Raw genomic sequence first — 17,277 nt, 5'->3', positions numbered from 1 at the left:
TTCTGTGGGGGAAGAAAGGCCTGTGTCCAAGTTGCTGTGTGGCGTTGGAGAAATCAGTTCGCCTGTCTACACGAGGGTGTTCCTGGGCTCCCACCCAGAGAATCCCTGAGAGTGTGTGGGGCGCACACATTCAGAACAAAAATCAGAGTAGGGTTTCAATCACAGTTGTCCTCTCACAGGATTTACTGTAGATGAGCCTCCCCAATCTCTGGTTCTTCCTTCACCTCTTTTATCTTTAAAGAGCTAAGTGGACATCATGATTTCTCCTCTACTTGATAAGAATCAGATTGTCGTCTGAAGTGAAGATACTGAAGGGTTTATGCCTGTCCTCTGAGTTTGTAGCCACCCAGAAATTCATCCCTCCCAGGTAGCCAGGCGGTGAGGATTGCTGTTAGATGGAGAAGGCTAGGCTATGGCTACTTATGCTGTTCTTAACAAAGGCCAGATAGATCCCAAAGGAAAGCATGCTCCAATCAGTGACTGCTAGTATCTTGTCCTGTTTTAAGAATGTTGAAATCCTTCAGAACTCCTCTTCATAGAATTCAGATAAAAGGTGAAAAGTTCACACCACTTCCTTTCTTTCGAACTGCAGCTTCTTGAGAATTGAACAAACGTTTAAGTAACTGCTGTCTACTCTTCATACGCGCGCACGCACACACACACGTACGCTTTGGGATCACCCTTTCCCTCCTTGCTGATAAGAAGAGTTAGGGTGTTCCTCATTTTTTCCCCATAGTGACCCCTCCAAATGGGTTTCTCCTGACCCTTCTCTCCAGCTGCCCATGGATGTGGTCTGCATCCTGGGGAGTCAGACACACAGCAAGAAAAGGTTTCACCTGAGCTACACACTTAAATATGGAGACAGTATTAAATACAGAGTTAATATTAAATATGGAGTTAGTATTAAATATGGAGTTAGTATTAAGGTCCTGGCTGAGAAGTTTTTCATGTGTATACAAATATCACTTTTTTTTCTCTTTAGGTAAGCCTTCTTGGTAAGGGAAATGTGCTGTTACTCCTTTTTTCTTCCTTCTTTTTAATCTCACTTCTTTAGTTTCTTCTCCCTGTTATGATTGAAATGAGCTATTGCTTGGGTTTGAAAGAAGTGTTTAAAGCCCCAGGTTTAATTTTCCCAGCTGGGATGGATGGGGTCTCCTTGGGCTTTCCAAGGAGGGCTTCTAACTCTTGTACAGTCATATTGAGGATTTCGGTTTGACCACAGCTTCCCTCCAAAACCCACATGTCCCTGAGTTAAGCAGTTAAGCGGCGCAGGACCGCAAGCAGCTCAGAAGACTGCCTGCACTGTTTAATCCCAGCACACATACTGAAATGGAAAAGTAATCCCTGTGAAGCTGTGAGGAGGAACTTCCCCTACTTACTGCAAATCTGGTATTGGGGAATATTTAGAAATTCTGCATCCCTGTTTTACTTTGCTCCCCTCCAGGTTATCATTCCCCCCGCCTCCCCCACCCCCAACAAAAGTGCTGCATCACAGCTAGGAGACGGGACAGGACAGGGCCTGCTCCCTCAGTGTCTAACCGTCTGCCCTGCCTCAGCCTCCTGGGTGGCCCTTTCCCTGCCTACTTCTCCTGAAGTGAAGATCAGTGGCTGAAAAAAGCATATTGTTAGAAAATCGTGTAATAAGATCTCATTTTATTAAAAATACATATGCACACATAGGTGCACAGGGAGAGATCAGGAAGGATGTGCAGAATGGTGATTTCTGAGTGGTGGCATGCATCGTTTTTATTTTTCAGTTTTTGCTAATCTGCATTTTTAAATTTTCCTTTAACTTCCTCCTGTCTATGTACAGCTTCTGTTATAATGAGAGTTATTTTAAAGAGGGAAGGCAAGAAGATTAGTGCTAATAATGGCTCAAAGCCCAGTGACATGAGAAAGTGACTGGTAACTTGTTTGCTGAGCCTGCCAGTTGCTGAGTTTTTGCCACCTGTGAAATCTCATTGGCTGTCTCTCTTCTTCCTTCTGTAGTCCTTCTTGGGTATTTTGCGGTCACTCAGCCTCAAGCTAATGGAGGATGGGTGGAGAGTAGCCTTGTCTGGTTTCCCAGGTTTCTCTCTACTGCATTGCCCCAAAGATAGTAAAGTAAGTGAAGTAGCCCCCCTAGATTCCCAGCCAGGACCCTCTGGTCAGCGGCTGGTCTCTCCTTGTAAGCTGCTAAGCCTCCACCCCACAGTCTATCTCTGGCCAAGTTGAGAAGGGCAGCCACAGATGCCTCACTTCCTGTGTCGTCTGCTGCCTTCCTCCTTTCCCTGACCCCTCCTAAGAGCTGTCGCCCTCCTCCTTCGGGTTCCCGCAGTGGGGGTTTGCTGGTGTGGTCAGGCCTGAGCTGATTTCCAGCCAGGAATATGAGGGAACAGCAGAGACCAAATGGTGGTCCTTCTGAAGAGTCAGTGGCTGGAGGAATCCCCCGGAGGTTGAGCTGGCAGCCTGGCCCTTGGGGCTCGTATCGGCCTGCCCCACTTCAGCTTGGTCAGCAGCTTCTTGTCCTGCTCCTCCTGTGTCTGCAGTGCCTGTCACAGGGCTGGTTTGTGGTGGGCACCCAGAACCTGCTACTGAAGGAATCAGTCAGTCTACTGTGGTGTGCCAGGCCCCTCGTCAGCTGTTTGTGTGTTTCTGCCCTATTCACTGTCCCCCAAGGTGCAGCAGACACTTGACCGCTGGTCCACTCCACTCAGAGCCTGCTCTCCCCAAAGCCATACAAATGTAGCAGTTGGGAGACAGGGCCAAGTGGCTCCGGAAGATAGCACCTAAGGCTTCTTATCTCTGGTGTGTGCTGTTTTGTTTTGTGTTTTCCATTTGCCGTTGCCCAAGAACCAAAGCATCCTCCACTGCTCAGCTGTATGGTGAAATGGCCTGGCCCTGTGCCAGGGAGCTTCGCCAGGTGGTTGGGCTGTGGAGGCTGCTGCATGCGATGGGCCGATAATACCCCACAGTGCTGTAAACAGGACACCCCACCCTCCCGCAGCCACCCAACCAGGGCCCCGCAACTTGCTGCTTTGTCTTGGCCTGTCATGATAGGAGCGTCTCTTCTCAGACAGGGCAGCCAATTGTCCTGTTTCCCAAATCTGAGAGGGGTACTTTCCAGAAATGAAACCAGTTCATCTTCCGACCACAAGCAACCGTTGTGACTTCTCAACACTTCTCCGTTAACCATAATCACACAATTGCAGGGCAGAACCCCATCCCCAGATCTTTCCGGTGGGTGCACCCATGAGGGAGGGATAAGCCCAGGAGCCCCTATTTCAACTGCACTCACTTGTGAGATTTCTTAGAGGATGTTCCCGACCGAGGGAGGTCTCGGTGCTGACAGCGCTGCTGATGCCCACGCCTCCCAGCGGCTCTCTTTCGCCTGCATCATTCACTCTGGGTGCTCTCCTGGCTGGGTTAGACCAACACTAGGAAAGGAAAGGGCTCTGACTGAAGCTGTGGGCCTTCCCAGGGGACAGTGGTGGCTGGAACTCACCCTGCATGTCTCCTCTTCCTTCCCCACCCACACCTTCAGTCCTAAAAGATTGTGGTGTGGGGAGGGGCTGACTGATTGGTAATTGGTAATTGGTTTGACGTGATCTATCTAATGAAGACTTTAAAGCCTTTTTGCATCTCATCTTTCGTTGTTTACAGCGTCCCTGAGAGGTAACTGAGGCTGGGACTGTGCTCCTGCCTGCCCGATGGGAGAGCAGGCCTGGTGAGGGGGGAGGGCATGAGGTGTGGGCTGCAGTCACGCCACAGTGAGGGCAGAGCTGCAGTCAGAACCAGATCCCTCACACCTGAGCCCCTCCCAGATATTCGGGGGCCACACTGCTCCAGCCTGTGGCCCCTTCGAGAATGGCACAGAACATGTCAATGTCTGGCTTTGGCTTCAGTTTGTGTTGCGTTTGGAGGGAACCTTGGTTTCGCCCTTAATCAGTTCTGGTGCCCAAATTAGCAGGTCATCACCAAACCATTTGGGGTGGGGTTTTTTTAATAAGTGGTAGATTAGTTTTCCTGTCAAAATCTCATCTTTTTATTTTTTTTTATTTTTATTTTTTTTTGCGGTACGCGGGCCTCTCACTGTTGTGGCCTCTCCCGTTGCGGAGCGCAGGCTCAGCGGCCATGGCTCATGGGCCCAGCCGCTCCGCAGCACGTGGGATCTTCCCGGACCGGGGCACGAACCCGTGTCCCCTGCATCAGCAGGCGGACTCTCAACCACTGCGCCACCAGGGAAGCCCAAAATCTCATCTTTTTGAAGTGCCCCCTCCCTTAGTTTCTGGGCGTGAAGGAAACATGCACTTTCATCACCTCAAGGGGTCTAAGAACGTGGGGGTTTGGGAGGGGAGCTGGGCTTTGCTGAGCGCTTTGAGACAGAAGGGAATTCCGTCACCTTGCGGCTGGTCAGGAGCTGGGCTGGCACCCTGTGCTAGATGTAGTCACTGTAGAAATAAGTCTGAGGCCCAGCGGTCTCGTTTAAGGAAAAGAAACTGAGGCGAGTCCTCCAGTTTGTCTTAGATGCAGCAACATCCTTGCAGGCCTAGCAGGGAGGAGGGGGCTGGGTCAGAGGCAGCTGGTTCTCTGTTGGGGTACTTGGTTTCTCCCCATTCGCCCTTCCTTCCCCTTTTTCTTTTTTTTGTATTCGTGTTTTTGTTTTGTTTTGTTTTTGTATACGGAGGAGCAAGTCAGAACCGACAAAGCGCTCAGAGTCTTTATGAATAACTTAGGTCAGATTTGGATGTAGAGTTGATCAAAATGGGTGGTTGGATTCTTATACCAAATTCCAGGATCCTGGGTCCTCCCCAACCCCGGGGGTGCTGGGGAGTAAAATGTCATCTCTGATTACTGCCCTTGAAATTGGACTCCTCCTGTAACTCGCGAATGAGGTGGGCTGTGAAGGGTATCGATGGGAAGATGTAAAATGGGCATATGGTTTACTAGAATCCTTCCCACTAGGCTTCAAAGGCTTCTCCAAAACACCAACCAGCCAACACCCCAAACAAAAAATTGCTCTGTGGTCTCCTTCCTCACTCCCTTTCCTGAAGGGGCTGCCAGGCATTCCTTCCTTCAGGTATGTGGGCAGGTGTCCTGCACCCTTGGAGGTGTTCCCGATGCAAAAGGGCCAAGAGCCCTGTGGACTGATGTAGGAAGAAGGAGGCTTGGATTTGGATGTAGGACTGCCTCCTGACTTTCTGGGCGACCAAGTCCAATCTGAGACTGGACTTCTCTGTGCCTTGGTCTCCTTATCAGTCTTTCTGGAGCCCCTTTAGGAGAACAAAAGACTGTACACACACAAGTACTTTGTGAGGAGGGGGCAAAACTTGAAAGTATTATACAAACTTGAAAGTATTATCCATACTTAGGGTGCAAGGCACACAAACTTAGAAGAGCATATACGTAGGGCCTCAGGATGGAAACATTTCTAAAGGAGGTTTTTGCAGCAATTTCTGCTGAGGGGCTGAGAGAGGTGGCCCCAAGAAATCTTTCTCCCCAGTGCTTCTTTCTCAGCCCTGGAGTCCCAGCCCTCTTTCTTCCGACAGCAGTGAAGGAGCTGTTAGAATCATGGTGTTCTGGCCTCTCTGCCAGTCTCTGGCTCATCTGCTTCCCACCTGCCTCATTGCTTCTCTGTCATGTAATCTTGTAAACTTGCCTTCAAGGGCCCCTGCCTCAACAGTGGGCTCTTAGAGACAGTTTGGGAGAACCACAGGACAGCATTTTGGTGTCTGGCCAGGCTGCCGGCATGGGTCAGGATCTCCCAGAAGTATCCAGATTGCCACCTTTTGATCTTAAGCCCACGATAGAAAAACGAGTGGTTGAAATGCCGGTGTAGGGGATGCAGTTGGGGCTTGAACCCAGCGTGCCTGTCACTAACTTTCTGGGTGACAGGTGCAGGGAGGGGAGGAAAGAGGTTGGGCCTCCCTGAGCCTCAGAGAGAGGAAAGGGGACAAGCAGCTCAGGGGGATTTACTCACAGGGAGCAGGGTGAGCATGGATGTGCAAGGCACACAAACTTAGAAACCAGGTGTAATTAGAGCAGGCTCTCCCTGATAGTAACAGGTTTTTGATTTTATGAGAATACTTAGGCATCTGCCAATCTCCAACCCTATGCTCTAGATGCTGTGTGGGGTTCAAAGATAAATTAGACAGGCCTTGGCCACAGGCTGTTTATTAGCTGGGATTTACAAATACTTGTAATCCAATAGAGACTGGGAAGTACTAGAAGAGTACAAAGTACTGGGGAAAATCAGAAAATCCTGAGACATTCCTTCCAGGGGACTCAGGAAGCTCCGTGGAGGTGGAGATGTTTAGGCTGGCCCTGATGGATGGATCACATTTCAGCCCTGAGCACATGTGCAAAACCTCAGAGGAGGGCAGGCCCAAGACATGGGTGGGAAATGGTGCATAGTGTAGTTTGTCCAGGACATAGAGATCTTGAAGACGAGTGACGTGTAAAGGAAAGGTAAGTGGGACCAGAACACAAGGCCTATGAGTACTGTCTTTGAAAGAAAGCCTTTGAAGAGTTTAAAGAGTGTTAAGGTCATTTAAAAGGGTGTGTTGTAGGTCAGTATATATTGATTTGGAAAGGTGTTTATGATATAAGGTAAAAACTCATTGCAAAATAATATGTACAGTATAATCCCATTTTTCATTTTAAAGCATACACACACACGCACACGCATACATGCAAGTACATAGAAGGCAAGGCCCCCGAGGATATATATCTCATAGTATTATCCGTGATTATCTCTGGGTGTTGAGATTTGCAGTTTTTTCTGTTTGTTTGCATATTTCTTGAATTTTCCACAATTCACAGTACTTTTTTTTTGGCCACAACACATGGCTTGCAGGATCTTAGTTCCCTGACCAGGGATCAAAACTGGGCCCACAATAGTGAAAGTGAGGAGTCCTAACCACTGGACTGCCAGGGAATTCCCCACACTACTTTTTTTTTTTTTTTTGCGCGGTACACGGGCATCTCACTGTTGTGGCCTCTCCCGTTGCGGAGCACAGGCTCCGGACGCGCAGGCTCAGCGGCCATGTCTCACGGACCCAGCCGCTCCGTGGCATGTGGGATCCTCCTGGACTGGGGCATGAACCTGCATACCCTGCATCGGCAGGCGGACTCTCAACCACTGCGCCACCAGGGAAGCCCCCCCCACTACTTTTATAAGTCATTTTTAATTTGTTTTTTTTTAATTTATTTATTTTTAAAAATTTATTTATTTTTTTAAATAAATTTATTTTTATTTATTTATTGACTGTGTTGGGTCTTCATTGTGCATGGGCTTTGTTGTGGCGAGCAGGGGCCACTCTTCATTGCAGTGCACAGGCTTCTCATTGCCGTGGCTTCTCGTTGCAGAGCACAGGCTCTAGGCGCGTGGGCTTCAGTAGTTGTGGTGCACGGGCTTAGTTGCTCTGCGGCATGTGGGATCTTCCCGGACCAGGGATCGAACCCATGTCCCCTGCGTTGGCAGGAGGATTCTTAACCACTGCACCACCAGGGAAGTCCCTTTAGTTTGTTTTAAATGAGCACATACTATATGATGGCTGAGGAAAATGACCTAGAAATATGTAAGGAATTAGATAAAACCTGAGACTAAAAGTTATCCATGCAATAACATTTATGATATTCAAATTGGGGTGGGGGAAACCTCTCAAACCTCCAATAATATGGGAGGGGCTAAGCAAACTACTGTGTATCAACTTGGTGGAATATTATGTAGTCTTTAAAAATGACAGATATGTAGATTGTTGATACTTGGAAATGGGTAGAACAAAGCAGAATATCATGTAATACATTTCGTATTGATTATACTATGTCAAAATGTGTGTAAATATTTAAATGGATTTGGAGAAGATAGTATTATTAGTGTTTCTCTCCTTTTTTTTTATTGTGGTAAAACACACATAACATAAAATTTACCATTTAACCATTATAAGTTTATGATTCTGTGACATTAAGTACACTTACAATGTTGTGTAACCATCACCACTGTCCATTTCCAGAATATTTTCATCACCCCAAGCAGAAACTCTGTGCCCATTAAATAATAATGCCCCATTCCCTTCTCCCCCTAAGCCCCTGGTAACCTCTGTTCTACTTTCTGTCCCTATGAATTTGCCTATTCTAGGTACCTCATATAAGTGGAATCATACAATATTTGTCCTTTTGTGTTGGTTTTATTTCATGTAGCATAATGTTTTGAAGTTTCATCCATGGTATAACATGTTTCAGAACTTCATCCCTTTTTGAGACTCCATTGTATGTATAGAACACATTTTGTTGATCCATTCATCTGTCAGTGAACACTTGGGTTGTTTCTACCTCTTGGCTATTGTGAATAGTGCTGCTGTGAACATGGGTATACAGATATCTCTTTGAGACCCTCTTTTCAATTCTTTTGTATATATACCTAGAAGCGGAATTGCTGGATGGTATGGTAATTCTATATTTAACTTTTTGAGGAACCTGCCAACCTGTTAGTGTCTTTTTAATATAAAGCTCTTCAAGTTTATTTATATCTACAGTCCCCAGTTCTTTTGCTGTGCTTAATGCACACATGAATTATCAAGAGATTAGTACAGATGTGAAAGCATTTTGCTCTGCTTAAAGGAAAGAGCCTTACAGACCTTAAGATAGTAGCGTGTTTTGAATGTGGCTGCGGAAAACACGGTCAACCCAGATGACTGAAACTTACAGATGATTCCAGAATGCTTAGACTTTAGCAACAGTTTCAACTTTTACCTTCCCCCAGAAAGCTTTAATCAAGGTAAAAAGAAAAATAAGTGGATTTGTAACTGGTTTATTTTTGTTCTATTTAGCCAGAAGTCAGAGACAGAGGAGAGAACCAAAAGACTTGGATATTCTCCTGGATCCTGGAGAGTTGAAAGTAGTTATGTCGTTCTCTTTGTCTCAGTCACCTAGGTTCCCTGGAGCTAATGGTCTTGAAGGAAATAGGAAGAGTCCTTCAGTTAACTGGGTTGAATTTGTACATAGGAGCCTTGCAATCAGTGCTGGAAGAAGGCAGGAGATAAAAGGAAATAAAAGGCAGGATAAAAGATGGAGGAAAACTTGGTTTTTGTCCACTTCCAGTTACTTCTTTAATGATGGGAAACAGTCCTGCTCTCAGGAAACTCAGTGCGGAGACCTGGGAGTTCACAGTCTGTAGTCCATTAGGAACAGGAGAAAGAAGACATGTGTAAAGTAACCCCTCGTCCAGTGTGAAATGGTGTAAATTGTTTCCAGTGACAAAGACCAGCTGGATAAGTCAGGAGAGCTTTCATCACGCTGTATGTGCTTTTATGGGCTGCTTCAAATTCTGTAGGAGGGAGGTAAATATAAGTGAAGATGCAGCAGTCTGGTGAGGCTTCCTAAAAGAGGGAAGGTTGGTTACTGTGTCTGCTGCCTCCATGCTGACGTCCAGGTGTGCGGGCTGTGCTCTCTTCCAGCCAGCGTCCCGTGTTCCGTGGCCCCAGAAAAGCCAGTGTGTAGGCCTCAGCCACCCCAGGTCCGGCGTACGTTCTCCCTGGACACCATCCTCAGCTCCTACCTTCTGGGCCAGTGGCCACGAGATGCTGATGGGGCCTTCACCTGCTGTACCAATGACAAGGCCACCCAGGTAATGAAGCTCTCTGCTAATGGGATAAGGGATAAAGGTGGGGTGCTGGGCTGGCCGAGGAGGCCTTGGGTCGACTTACCAATACTCAGTCATTGATGTGACTTGTCCTGGGTTTTGGCTGTACATACGCACCATGTAGCTTTTCATCATCTCATGTTAACCAACTTGGTTCTCTTCGTAAATTTACCTGAAAATGAGTTTGCATTCCACCTGACTGGTGGGAGAGAGAAGGCAATCTGGGTTTATCAGTTTGGCTTTGAGTATTCATGTGTGGGTATACAAGAGTTGATTTTGGAATTTATCCTAGGTTTTAATAAATGAGATTTACGTTGCTAAAACAGACCAACATTCAACTGAGTATGCATTCCCCAGACAACTGGAAGAGGTGGCCCGAAAGTGTGTTGAGCCAGGATAGATCCCACTAGAGTAACAGGAGTGGAAAGTTCTCAGATAATGGAGAGTTGATCCCTAATCAGCAGCCCTCCTGGGATTTCGGTAGACCCATTTGAGTCTGATGGAGCCCAGGTCCCCTCTTCAGGGTTTTTCTCTTCATTAAGAATCCTAAACTTAGAAGGGATCTCTGTAATCATCCAGTCCATTGGTCAGCTTTTGAGTAAGGTAGTGTTAGCCTGAGCAAGAAGTCATCTCATGTGTGAAATTTTACAAAGATATCTCTTCATCTGACTTAGGACTTCAACATTTTCAGCAGTTAAGTTTTTAAGAGTCAGATCTTCTCCCTTTTGATGCAGTTTAAGCCCATTCCTGTTCAACTTCAGAACAAATGAGTTGTTCTCAGGGAAGAGGAAACAGGGTGGGGAGAACACAGGCTCAGAGGAGAGGCAGCCCATGTCCTGGGGGATGCTGGGCCAGTCACTCTTCCTTTGCATGTCGCTGGAGTGTGCCCGCCCCGCCTGATTGGAGGTGGGGTGCCGGCCAAATGGGAAAGGGTTTTGTGCGCTCGCTTCCCTTGTCCTCCTCTGCCGAGCACATCTCCCAGTCCCTTTTATTTATTTTTTAAATGAGATCCATTTTCAAATGTTATTAGTGAATGTTTGAATGCCCAGTACTGTTCTTGGCATGTCAGAGTGGAGAACAAGGAAATGAGAACAAGATTTGACCTTGGTGTGTCTGGATGCCAGTTCCATGAAGGCCAGTGAACAGGGAGCCAAAGGATGAGATGGGGCCAAATGTCTGTCACAGTTTACAGGAGGGGAATTCTCATAGGAATATGCCACCTTGGACCAACAAGAGTTGCTGCAGTTAAAATTAATGGCACTCTTTTTTTTAATTAATTAATTTACTTACTTATTTATCTATTTTTGGCTGCGTTGGGTCTTCTTTGCTCCGTGTGTGCTTTCTCTAGTTGCGGCGAGCGGGGGCTACTCTTCATTGCAGTGCATGGGCTTCTCATTGCGGTGGCTTCTCTTGTTGTGGAGCACAGGCTGTAGGTGTGTGGGTTTCAGTAGTTGTGGCACGTGGGCTCAGTAGTTGTGGCTCACAGGCTCTAGAGCACAGGCTCAGTAGTTGTGGCACACAGGTTTAGCTGCTCTGCGGCATGTGGGATCTTCCCTGACCAGGGCTCGAACCCGTGTCCCCTGCATTGGCAGGTGGATTCTTAACCACTGCGCCACCAGGGAAGTCCAATGGCATTCTTTAGATCTAGGAACAGACTGTGAAGGGAGAGTACGCTCCGGGTAGCACACCGACTTCCCAGAAGCCCCAGACACTGTTGTTCCCTGTGTCCCCTGAAAAGGGCAAGTAGGATAGGTTATACTTCCCCTTCATGTGCCTGAAGCACCACCCCTTTCTCTTTTGAGAGCGTGTTTAGTCCAAATAATGCGTCTAGTCATGGAGGGCTTCCTGGAGGAGCAGGACTTGAGGTTGCTTTGGTTGTGTAAGTTCATGATTACATCCCCCTTCGTCAGATGGCAGGCTTCCATGCAGCCCACCTACCTATCCCCATATCCCCGTCACTGTCATTTCCTGCTACCAGCCTTCTAGGAAGCCTCCATCCCACTCCTCAGATGGCGTTCTCTTTGTCAACTCAAGGCAGGGTTGGCCTCAGATGTTCCCTGGCCGGATTTAGAGGCATGGGCTCTAGGCTGTGTGTTTTGCTCAGGCTCCAGCTGCAGGCCAGATCTTTTATATAACAAGTCCGGGCTTCTTGCCACAGCAAGACAGAGGCCAGCGATGCGCCTCCGCGGGTCTGGCAAGGCCGAGCTGTGCAGCTTTCCTCTTTCTCTGGGCTGGGCTCCAGCCCTCGAGGAACCCTTAGCAACCTGTCAATATTGTGGCTGCAGTCAGGAGGTGGGAGAATTCTGATCAACGTGGGCATCCAAACCCCAGTATGTGCTCTGCCCATCTTTCATTCCTGGCCTTCTGGGAATTTTCTGCTTCTAGGTTTTGGGCTCCATTCAAATTCTTGCTTGAGCACCCTGGTCTGGCACAAGCTGCCTTCTTCAACATCTCCCAAAGAAATTGGTGCTCCTTCCCTACTGAGCATGGCTACGTCACCCAGAAGGGACTGGAGATGAGGGAGAGGTTTTATGGGGGAGACACAAGGGGGTGCAGAGAAGAGTGGAGGGAAGGTAGGAGGCAGGATCTACCAAAGTCCTTGAAAGCTGTTAAGTCACTAAAAATAGATGATGCCAGCACATTTCCTTAATTCCTTTGAGCTCGAGGGGGGCTGTTCCCACCCCTACCCCCACCTTCTGCGCTTTCTCTTCTAGCCACACCAGTGAAGTATCTCCACTGCACCTGGCAGGCCCTCACTTCTGCTCTCTTATCTGTGCCCCCGACCCAGCCCCACACACACCCCAACCAGCCACCAGAGTGTGTGTTTGGAGACCTCATCAGCCTGGCACTCCCAGGGGCAGGACTTGCAGTAAGGACAGCAGCCATAGTCATGGTGTAGGCCGAGCAGCTCGGCTTCCCTCTCTGAACCCCCTAGAGCAGGCAAGAGCCCTGCACGTTTCATATCAGAACACCTGCCATTTAGATAGCCCAGCACACTGCGTCCTCAAGGCTTCTCCCAAGGCAGAAGATGGGTTAAAAGCTCTCGGTTCTCGAATTGCAGCAGGCTGCCAACAGTCCCAGTATTCCCTCCCTGGGCTTAGCTGTGTTTTAAGCCCTTAGGCAGGCGCAAAGGATAGCACGGGTGGTTCCCAAGCAACTTGCAGTCTGACATGGAGAGCGGGCTTACCCAAATATTTGGGGCAAGTGAGGAAGAGAGGTGGATGGATCTTATTTGGGAAATTGGTTCTCCTAAGGAGGTGTGAATGTGGTCATCGGGGAAGGAGGGCTTTGGAGCGGCTACATGTTCTGAGCCAGGATGGGTGATGGGAGCGGGATGACCAGGTCTCCCAGAGGTCAGCTTGGTGGGTGTAAGGAACAGCTTGGGTACAGTGGGTGCTGGGTGCAGAGGGGCCAGTCAGCGAGGACTAGGAAGGCTCTTGTGTGGTGTCACCATCATCTGGAGGTTTCTTTGTGTCTCGGAGGACTTTGTCAGGATCGTCCAGGTAAATCTGAACCTGTTTTCCCCTCTCCTGACTGCCCTCCCCCAGGTCAGCTGGTCACTCAGAGCTGGCCATCAAGTGCTGTGGGCTGGCCACTCCTGGCACTGGGCCCGGAGCCGGGACGGGAGACGGCAGCACATGCTGGTGGTTGCAGTTACCCCCTCCCTTCTTGCTGGGAGTCTTCTCGCACTCTTCTGGAGGGAGGAAGTGGTCTCACCACAGCTGGAATGACTGTTGGAGCCAAGTTCCCCCGCTGGTGTTCTCATCCTGGAGACAGATGGGACCCTGGGTGCCTGCTCTGCCTGGCCCCCCGTTCTGCTCATCCCCAGCCCCATTTCCTCTGCAGGCTCCAGGTGAGGTAGGGATGCCCTTATGAGAGACCTTTTTGTTTTAGGCCTGAGTTACCCTTTGGGAAAAAAAATTAGCTTAAGTCCTTGACAAACTTCATGGAGTGTCCTGAGGGGCAGAGGCAGAGGTGGCATGCTTTGTTTGGGAAGACTTCCCTTTCTGTGACTTTCCCTACCTGTGTGCTGTCCTCCTCTTTTTCCCAATCCAGTGCCTCAGCATTTGGTGGTGACACACGATTCAGTCTGCTTATAATGGGCCTTTCTTTGAGGGTGTGAGGGCCTGGGCACAGTGCCTATTTCCCAAACTGGTGAGCAGGACCAGTTGTTCAGTATATGGTTTGACATCAGCATAGAGTATTTGAAAATGGGTCCATGATGGAAAGTCTGAGGGTTGCACAGTCACCGTAGGGCCACAGATGGTGGCCTTGGCCACCTGCTGCTAGAGTTCTCAGCGCTGGCCGGCAGACCACCCTCAGAGCCTTTCCTGCCTCTTTTTCTGGCCAGAGTCCCAAGAGGCTGATTCCCTGCTGAATTTCAGTTCAGCAAGTAGTTACTGAGCATATATGTTAGGCCAGGCACCACGCTGCTCTACACATCCGCATAGGTACACTGGGTTATGTTCCCAGGGCCCAGCCAAGGTCACTGGAGACAGCAAGGACCAGGACTCTCCTGTCTCAGAATCTGGGTAGAGGCTTAGTTGAGTGGGGGGCAGAGAAAGGGGTTCCACTTTGGAAGGTTTGGGCTCCATCTCACCCCTGCCTTCTTGTTATAAAGCTGTCCTCGCCCTCACGCAGTTATCCCACATGTGGCTCTGGGACTTCAGAATCCCAGGCAAAGCTTCCATGGTCTAACCCACATCCAGTTTTGCATAATCCGAGCATCATCTGCATAGTTGGCTGACGCCACTATGGCCAGTAAGTAGCCCTGCTTCTCCCTTAGCTGCTCCCCCTGGGCCAGGGTGTTAAAATAAATCTGCTCCAGTGTGTGAGTCCCTTTGACAAACATGACGGGCCTGCTGAGCTCAAGCTTTATCCTGCTTCCAGAGGACTGTCTGGAACAACTACATACGGTGCTGTCACAGCCTGGCTTGACCCCCATTGTGCCATGAAGGGTCACTCTTTGAAGGGTAACCTTCCTTAGCTGTGTCTCTTCTGTGCTCCAAGGAGACCTTGGCCCAGATGTCTGTGGTGAGACCCAGGAGGGAAGGGCCTGTCCACCCAGGGGCACTGGAAATAAGGGGTGGGCATGGTCCCTTTCTTGATGCTCCTAGGTCACCTTGGAGGGGCCAAAGCCCATACCTGTGCATGTGCCTGCCTGAAGAATACTCAAGGCCAGCATGTAAACAGCTTCAAACACAGGATAACCTACTGTATTAGGTTCCTGAGGCTGATGTAACAAATTACCTCAAACTTAGTGGCTTAAAACAATGGAAAGTTATTCTCTCATAATTCTGGAGGCCAGAAGTCTGAATTCATTCCGCTCGCTAGGCCAAGATCAAGGTGTTGGCAGGGCTATACTCTCTCTGGAGGCTCTCTGAGAGACCCATTCCTTGCATCTTCCAGCTTCTGGTGGTTGCCAGCATTCCTTGGCTTGTGGCCACGTCACTCCAGTCTCTGCCTCCATGGTCACATTGCCTTACCTTCTTCTGTGAGTGTCTAATCTCCCTCTGTCTCTCTCTCATAAGGACACTTTTAATGGCATTAGGGCCCACCAGGATAATCTTTGCATCTCAAGATCCTTCACTTAATCACATCTGCAAAAACTTTACCATGTAAGGTAACATTTACAGGTTCCAGAGACTAGGACCTGATTTCTTTGGGGGCCCATTTTCAACCTGTCACACCTACAGACCTCGTCTCCTCATCTCCTCACCCACTCTGCCCCAGCCACGCTGGCCTCCTTATCATTCCCAAAGCCACCAGACTGGCTCCTGCTTGGGGGCCTTGGCACTTCCTATGTCCTCCGTCTGGGTCACTCTCACCTCTGATATCTGCATGTCTCACTCCTCATCTCCTTTATGTTTTCAGCAGATGTTCCCTTTTCACTGAGGACTTCCCTGACATTTAAAATCATGTTCCCCAGCCCAGCATTCCTATTCCCTTTCTTTGCTGTATTTCTCTCTTAGTACTTATCACTGTTTAAACTGTGCCTCCAGCTAGAACGTAAACTCAAAGCGGACAAGGATTTTTGTCATTTTGTGCCTTGTTATGTCCCCGGCAGCTGAAACAGCGCCTGACACACAGTTTGCATTCAGTAACTCTTTGTTGAGTACATGAGTGATGTGTACCCTGAACCCATCTGATCAGAGAAGCTGCAGAGTGAGGCAGCAGGCCTCATGAGGTGGACGGCTAGGAAGGGCTCAGGGAACGCTGGGAAGAGCTGGTACGGCGGGCCATCTTAGGTGGTTAGACCAGGCTTAGAGGTCAAGGGATAAGGAAAAAAAAGGAGGTGGAGCTACATTTGCCTGTGGGACAGAGAGCCCACGGATGGAGGGCAAGATGGTGATGTCTATGGCCAGGGGTGGGTGTTGAGGCAAAGCGATGGCCTTAGTAGCACAGTTTACAGAGTAGGCAATAGTTGCTGGGAGATGCTGCCGAGCAGATTGAGGTGAGATGGACTGAGAGAGGAGACGATCCCAGCTGCCATGAGTTTTCACATGCATTCCAGCCTCCAGCGATAGCCTACTTCTCCTTCCACCCCCTCACGTATCTCAGAAGAAAGAGGCAGTTGAAGAGTTTGCAAGAGATATTAGTAGAACCGGTGGCGACCTGAATGTGGCTGCTTTTACCTCCTTCTCACCACCCACCTGTGAGTTCAGTATCTTCCCGGAGGAAGAGAAACAGGCATCAACACCTTAGCCTTTGTCACCCTTCCTCTGTAGTCTCTGCCACCTTTCCAGGGACAACAAGCTTGTGTGGAACTCAGCTTTGATGAGCAGACCTAGTTATCTATAGGTTTGGCTTGGAGCCCTGGGAGGGGAGGAGTGTTCGTGCATCTGCTCCGTTCAGGGGGCTGTGGGCTTCTCCTCTCTTTTCAGTATCTGCAGCAGCCTTTTCTGAGGCTCTGTCTGCCAACACCCTGATAGGCATTTGGAAGTAGACCAGCTGCTTGGTTTCTACTGTCAGAGCCAGCTCCACCTTGAGGCTTTGGGGTATAGGCCTGAGGATATGCTCTCTGCCCTTTTTCTAAAGAAGAAATAGTGGGGCCGCATCTCTGGAGGGTCTCCCTTGCGGTGCTGGCCTCAGGGAAGGGAGTCCAGCAGTTGTCTCACCCCGACTGTGTCGCACGGCTGGGTAAAGACCCTGATTGGTGGGCAGCTGGGAGAAGGAAGAGGCAGGAAGCCTCGGCACCCCCGTGGACCCTCTCCTCTGCAGCTGTTGTGCAGGGCAGCCTACTCCCACAGCCCCGCTCAGACTGCCATCACCGAGCTCTTCTTAACAGCTGTTGGGTGGTGAGTTGTTGGGCTTTTTCCCTCTTATCCTCCCCCTTTTCTGTTTGTAACAACCTCTCGGGGGAGGTCAGCGGATCTGTTGGAGGAGACAGTTCCCAGGCCCTCATGGTTTTGGCAGCTTGTGCAAAGAAGTTAGAGAGGAACTGGTTCCACCAGAGCCTTTCCCCTTGGGCCCCTCCCTTGGAATGGAAGTAGGGATGCTGGTGGTGGTGGGGGGGGACTGTGTCCTTCTCTGCCTCGTGCTTAGAGCCAACCACTTCCTCCCTCTGTTAGGGGCTCAGGAAGTGGGTCTACAACTCCCCCTGCCTCCATCATGAGTCCTCTGTCTTCTGTGCAGTGGGGGAGGGAGGATGGCGG

At 49.3% G+C, this 17,277-nt stretch overlaps 1 protein-coding gene across 2 annotated transcripts in view; it reads left to right on the top strand.

Annotated features, from left to right (window-relative positions):
• The window catches only part of FAM117A (family with sequence similarity 117 member A), a 42,908-nt gene that overhangs the window by 15,864 nt on the left and 9,767 nt on the right, over positions 1-17,277 (top strand). Inside the window, exons 2-3 of one of the 2 annotated variants that reach the window (XM_060290056.1) lie at positions 9,438-9,607; positions 13,171-13,480. In XM_060290056.1, the coding sequence (XP_060146039.1) occupies positions 9,438-9,607; positions 13,171-13,480 (480 nt within the window). The remainder of the gene's footprint in view (positions 1-9,437; positions 9,608-13,170; positions 13,481-17,277) is intronic. The other variant, XM_030839967.3, reaches the window with a different exon arrangement.

This window comes from Globicephala melas, chromosome 20, assembly GCF_963455315.2.
Source record: "Globicephala melas chromosome 20, mGloMel1.2, whole genome shotgun sequence".
NCBI lineage: Eukaryota > Metazoa > Chordata > Mammalia > Artiodactyla > Delphinidae > Globicephala > Globicephala melas.
The sequence above is the reverse complement of the archived record's forward strand: the minus strand, read 5'-3'. Positions and strand labels throughout refer to the sequence as shown.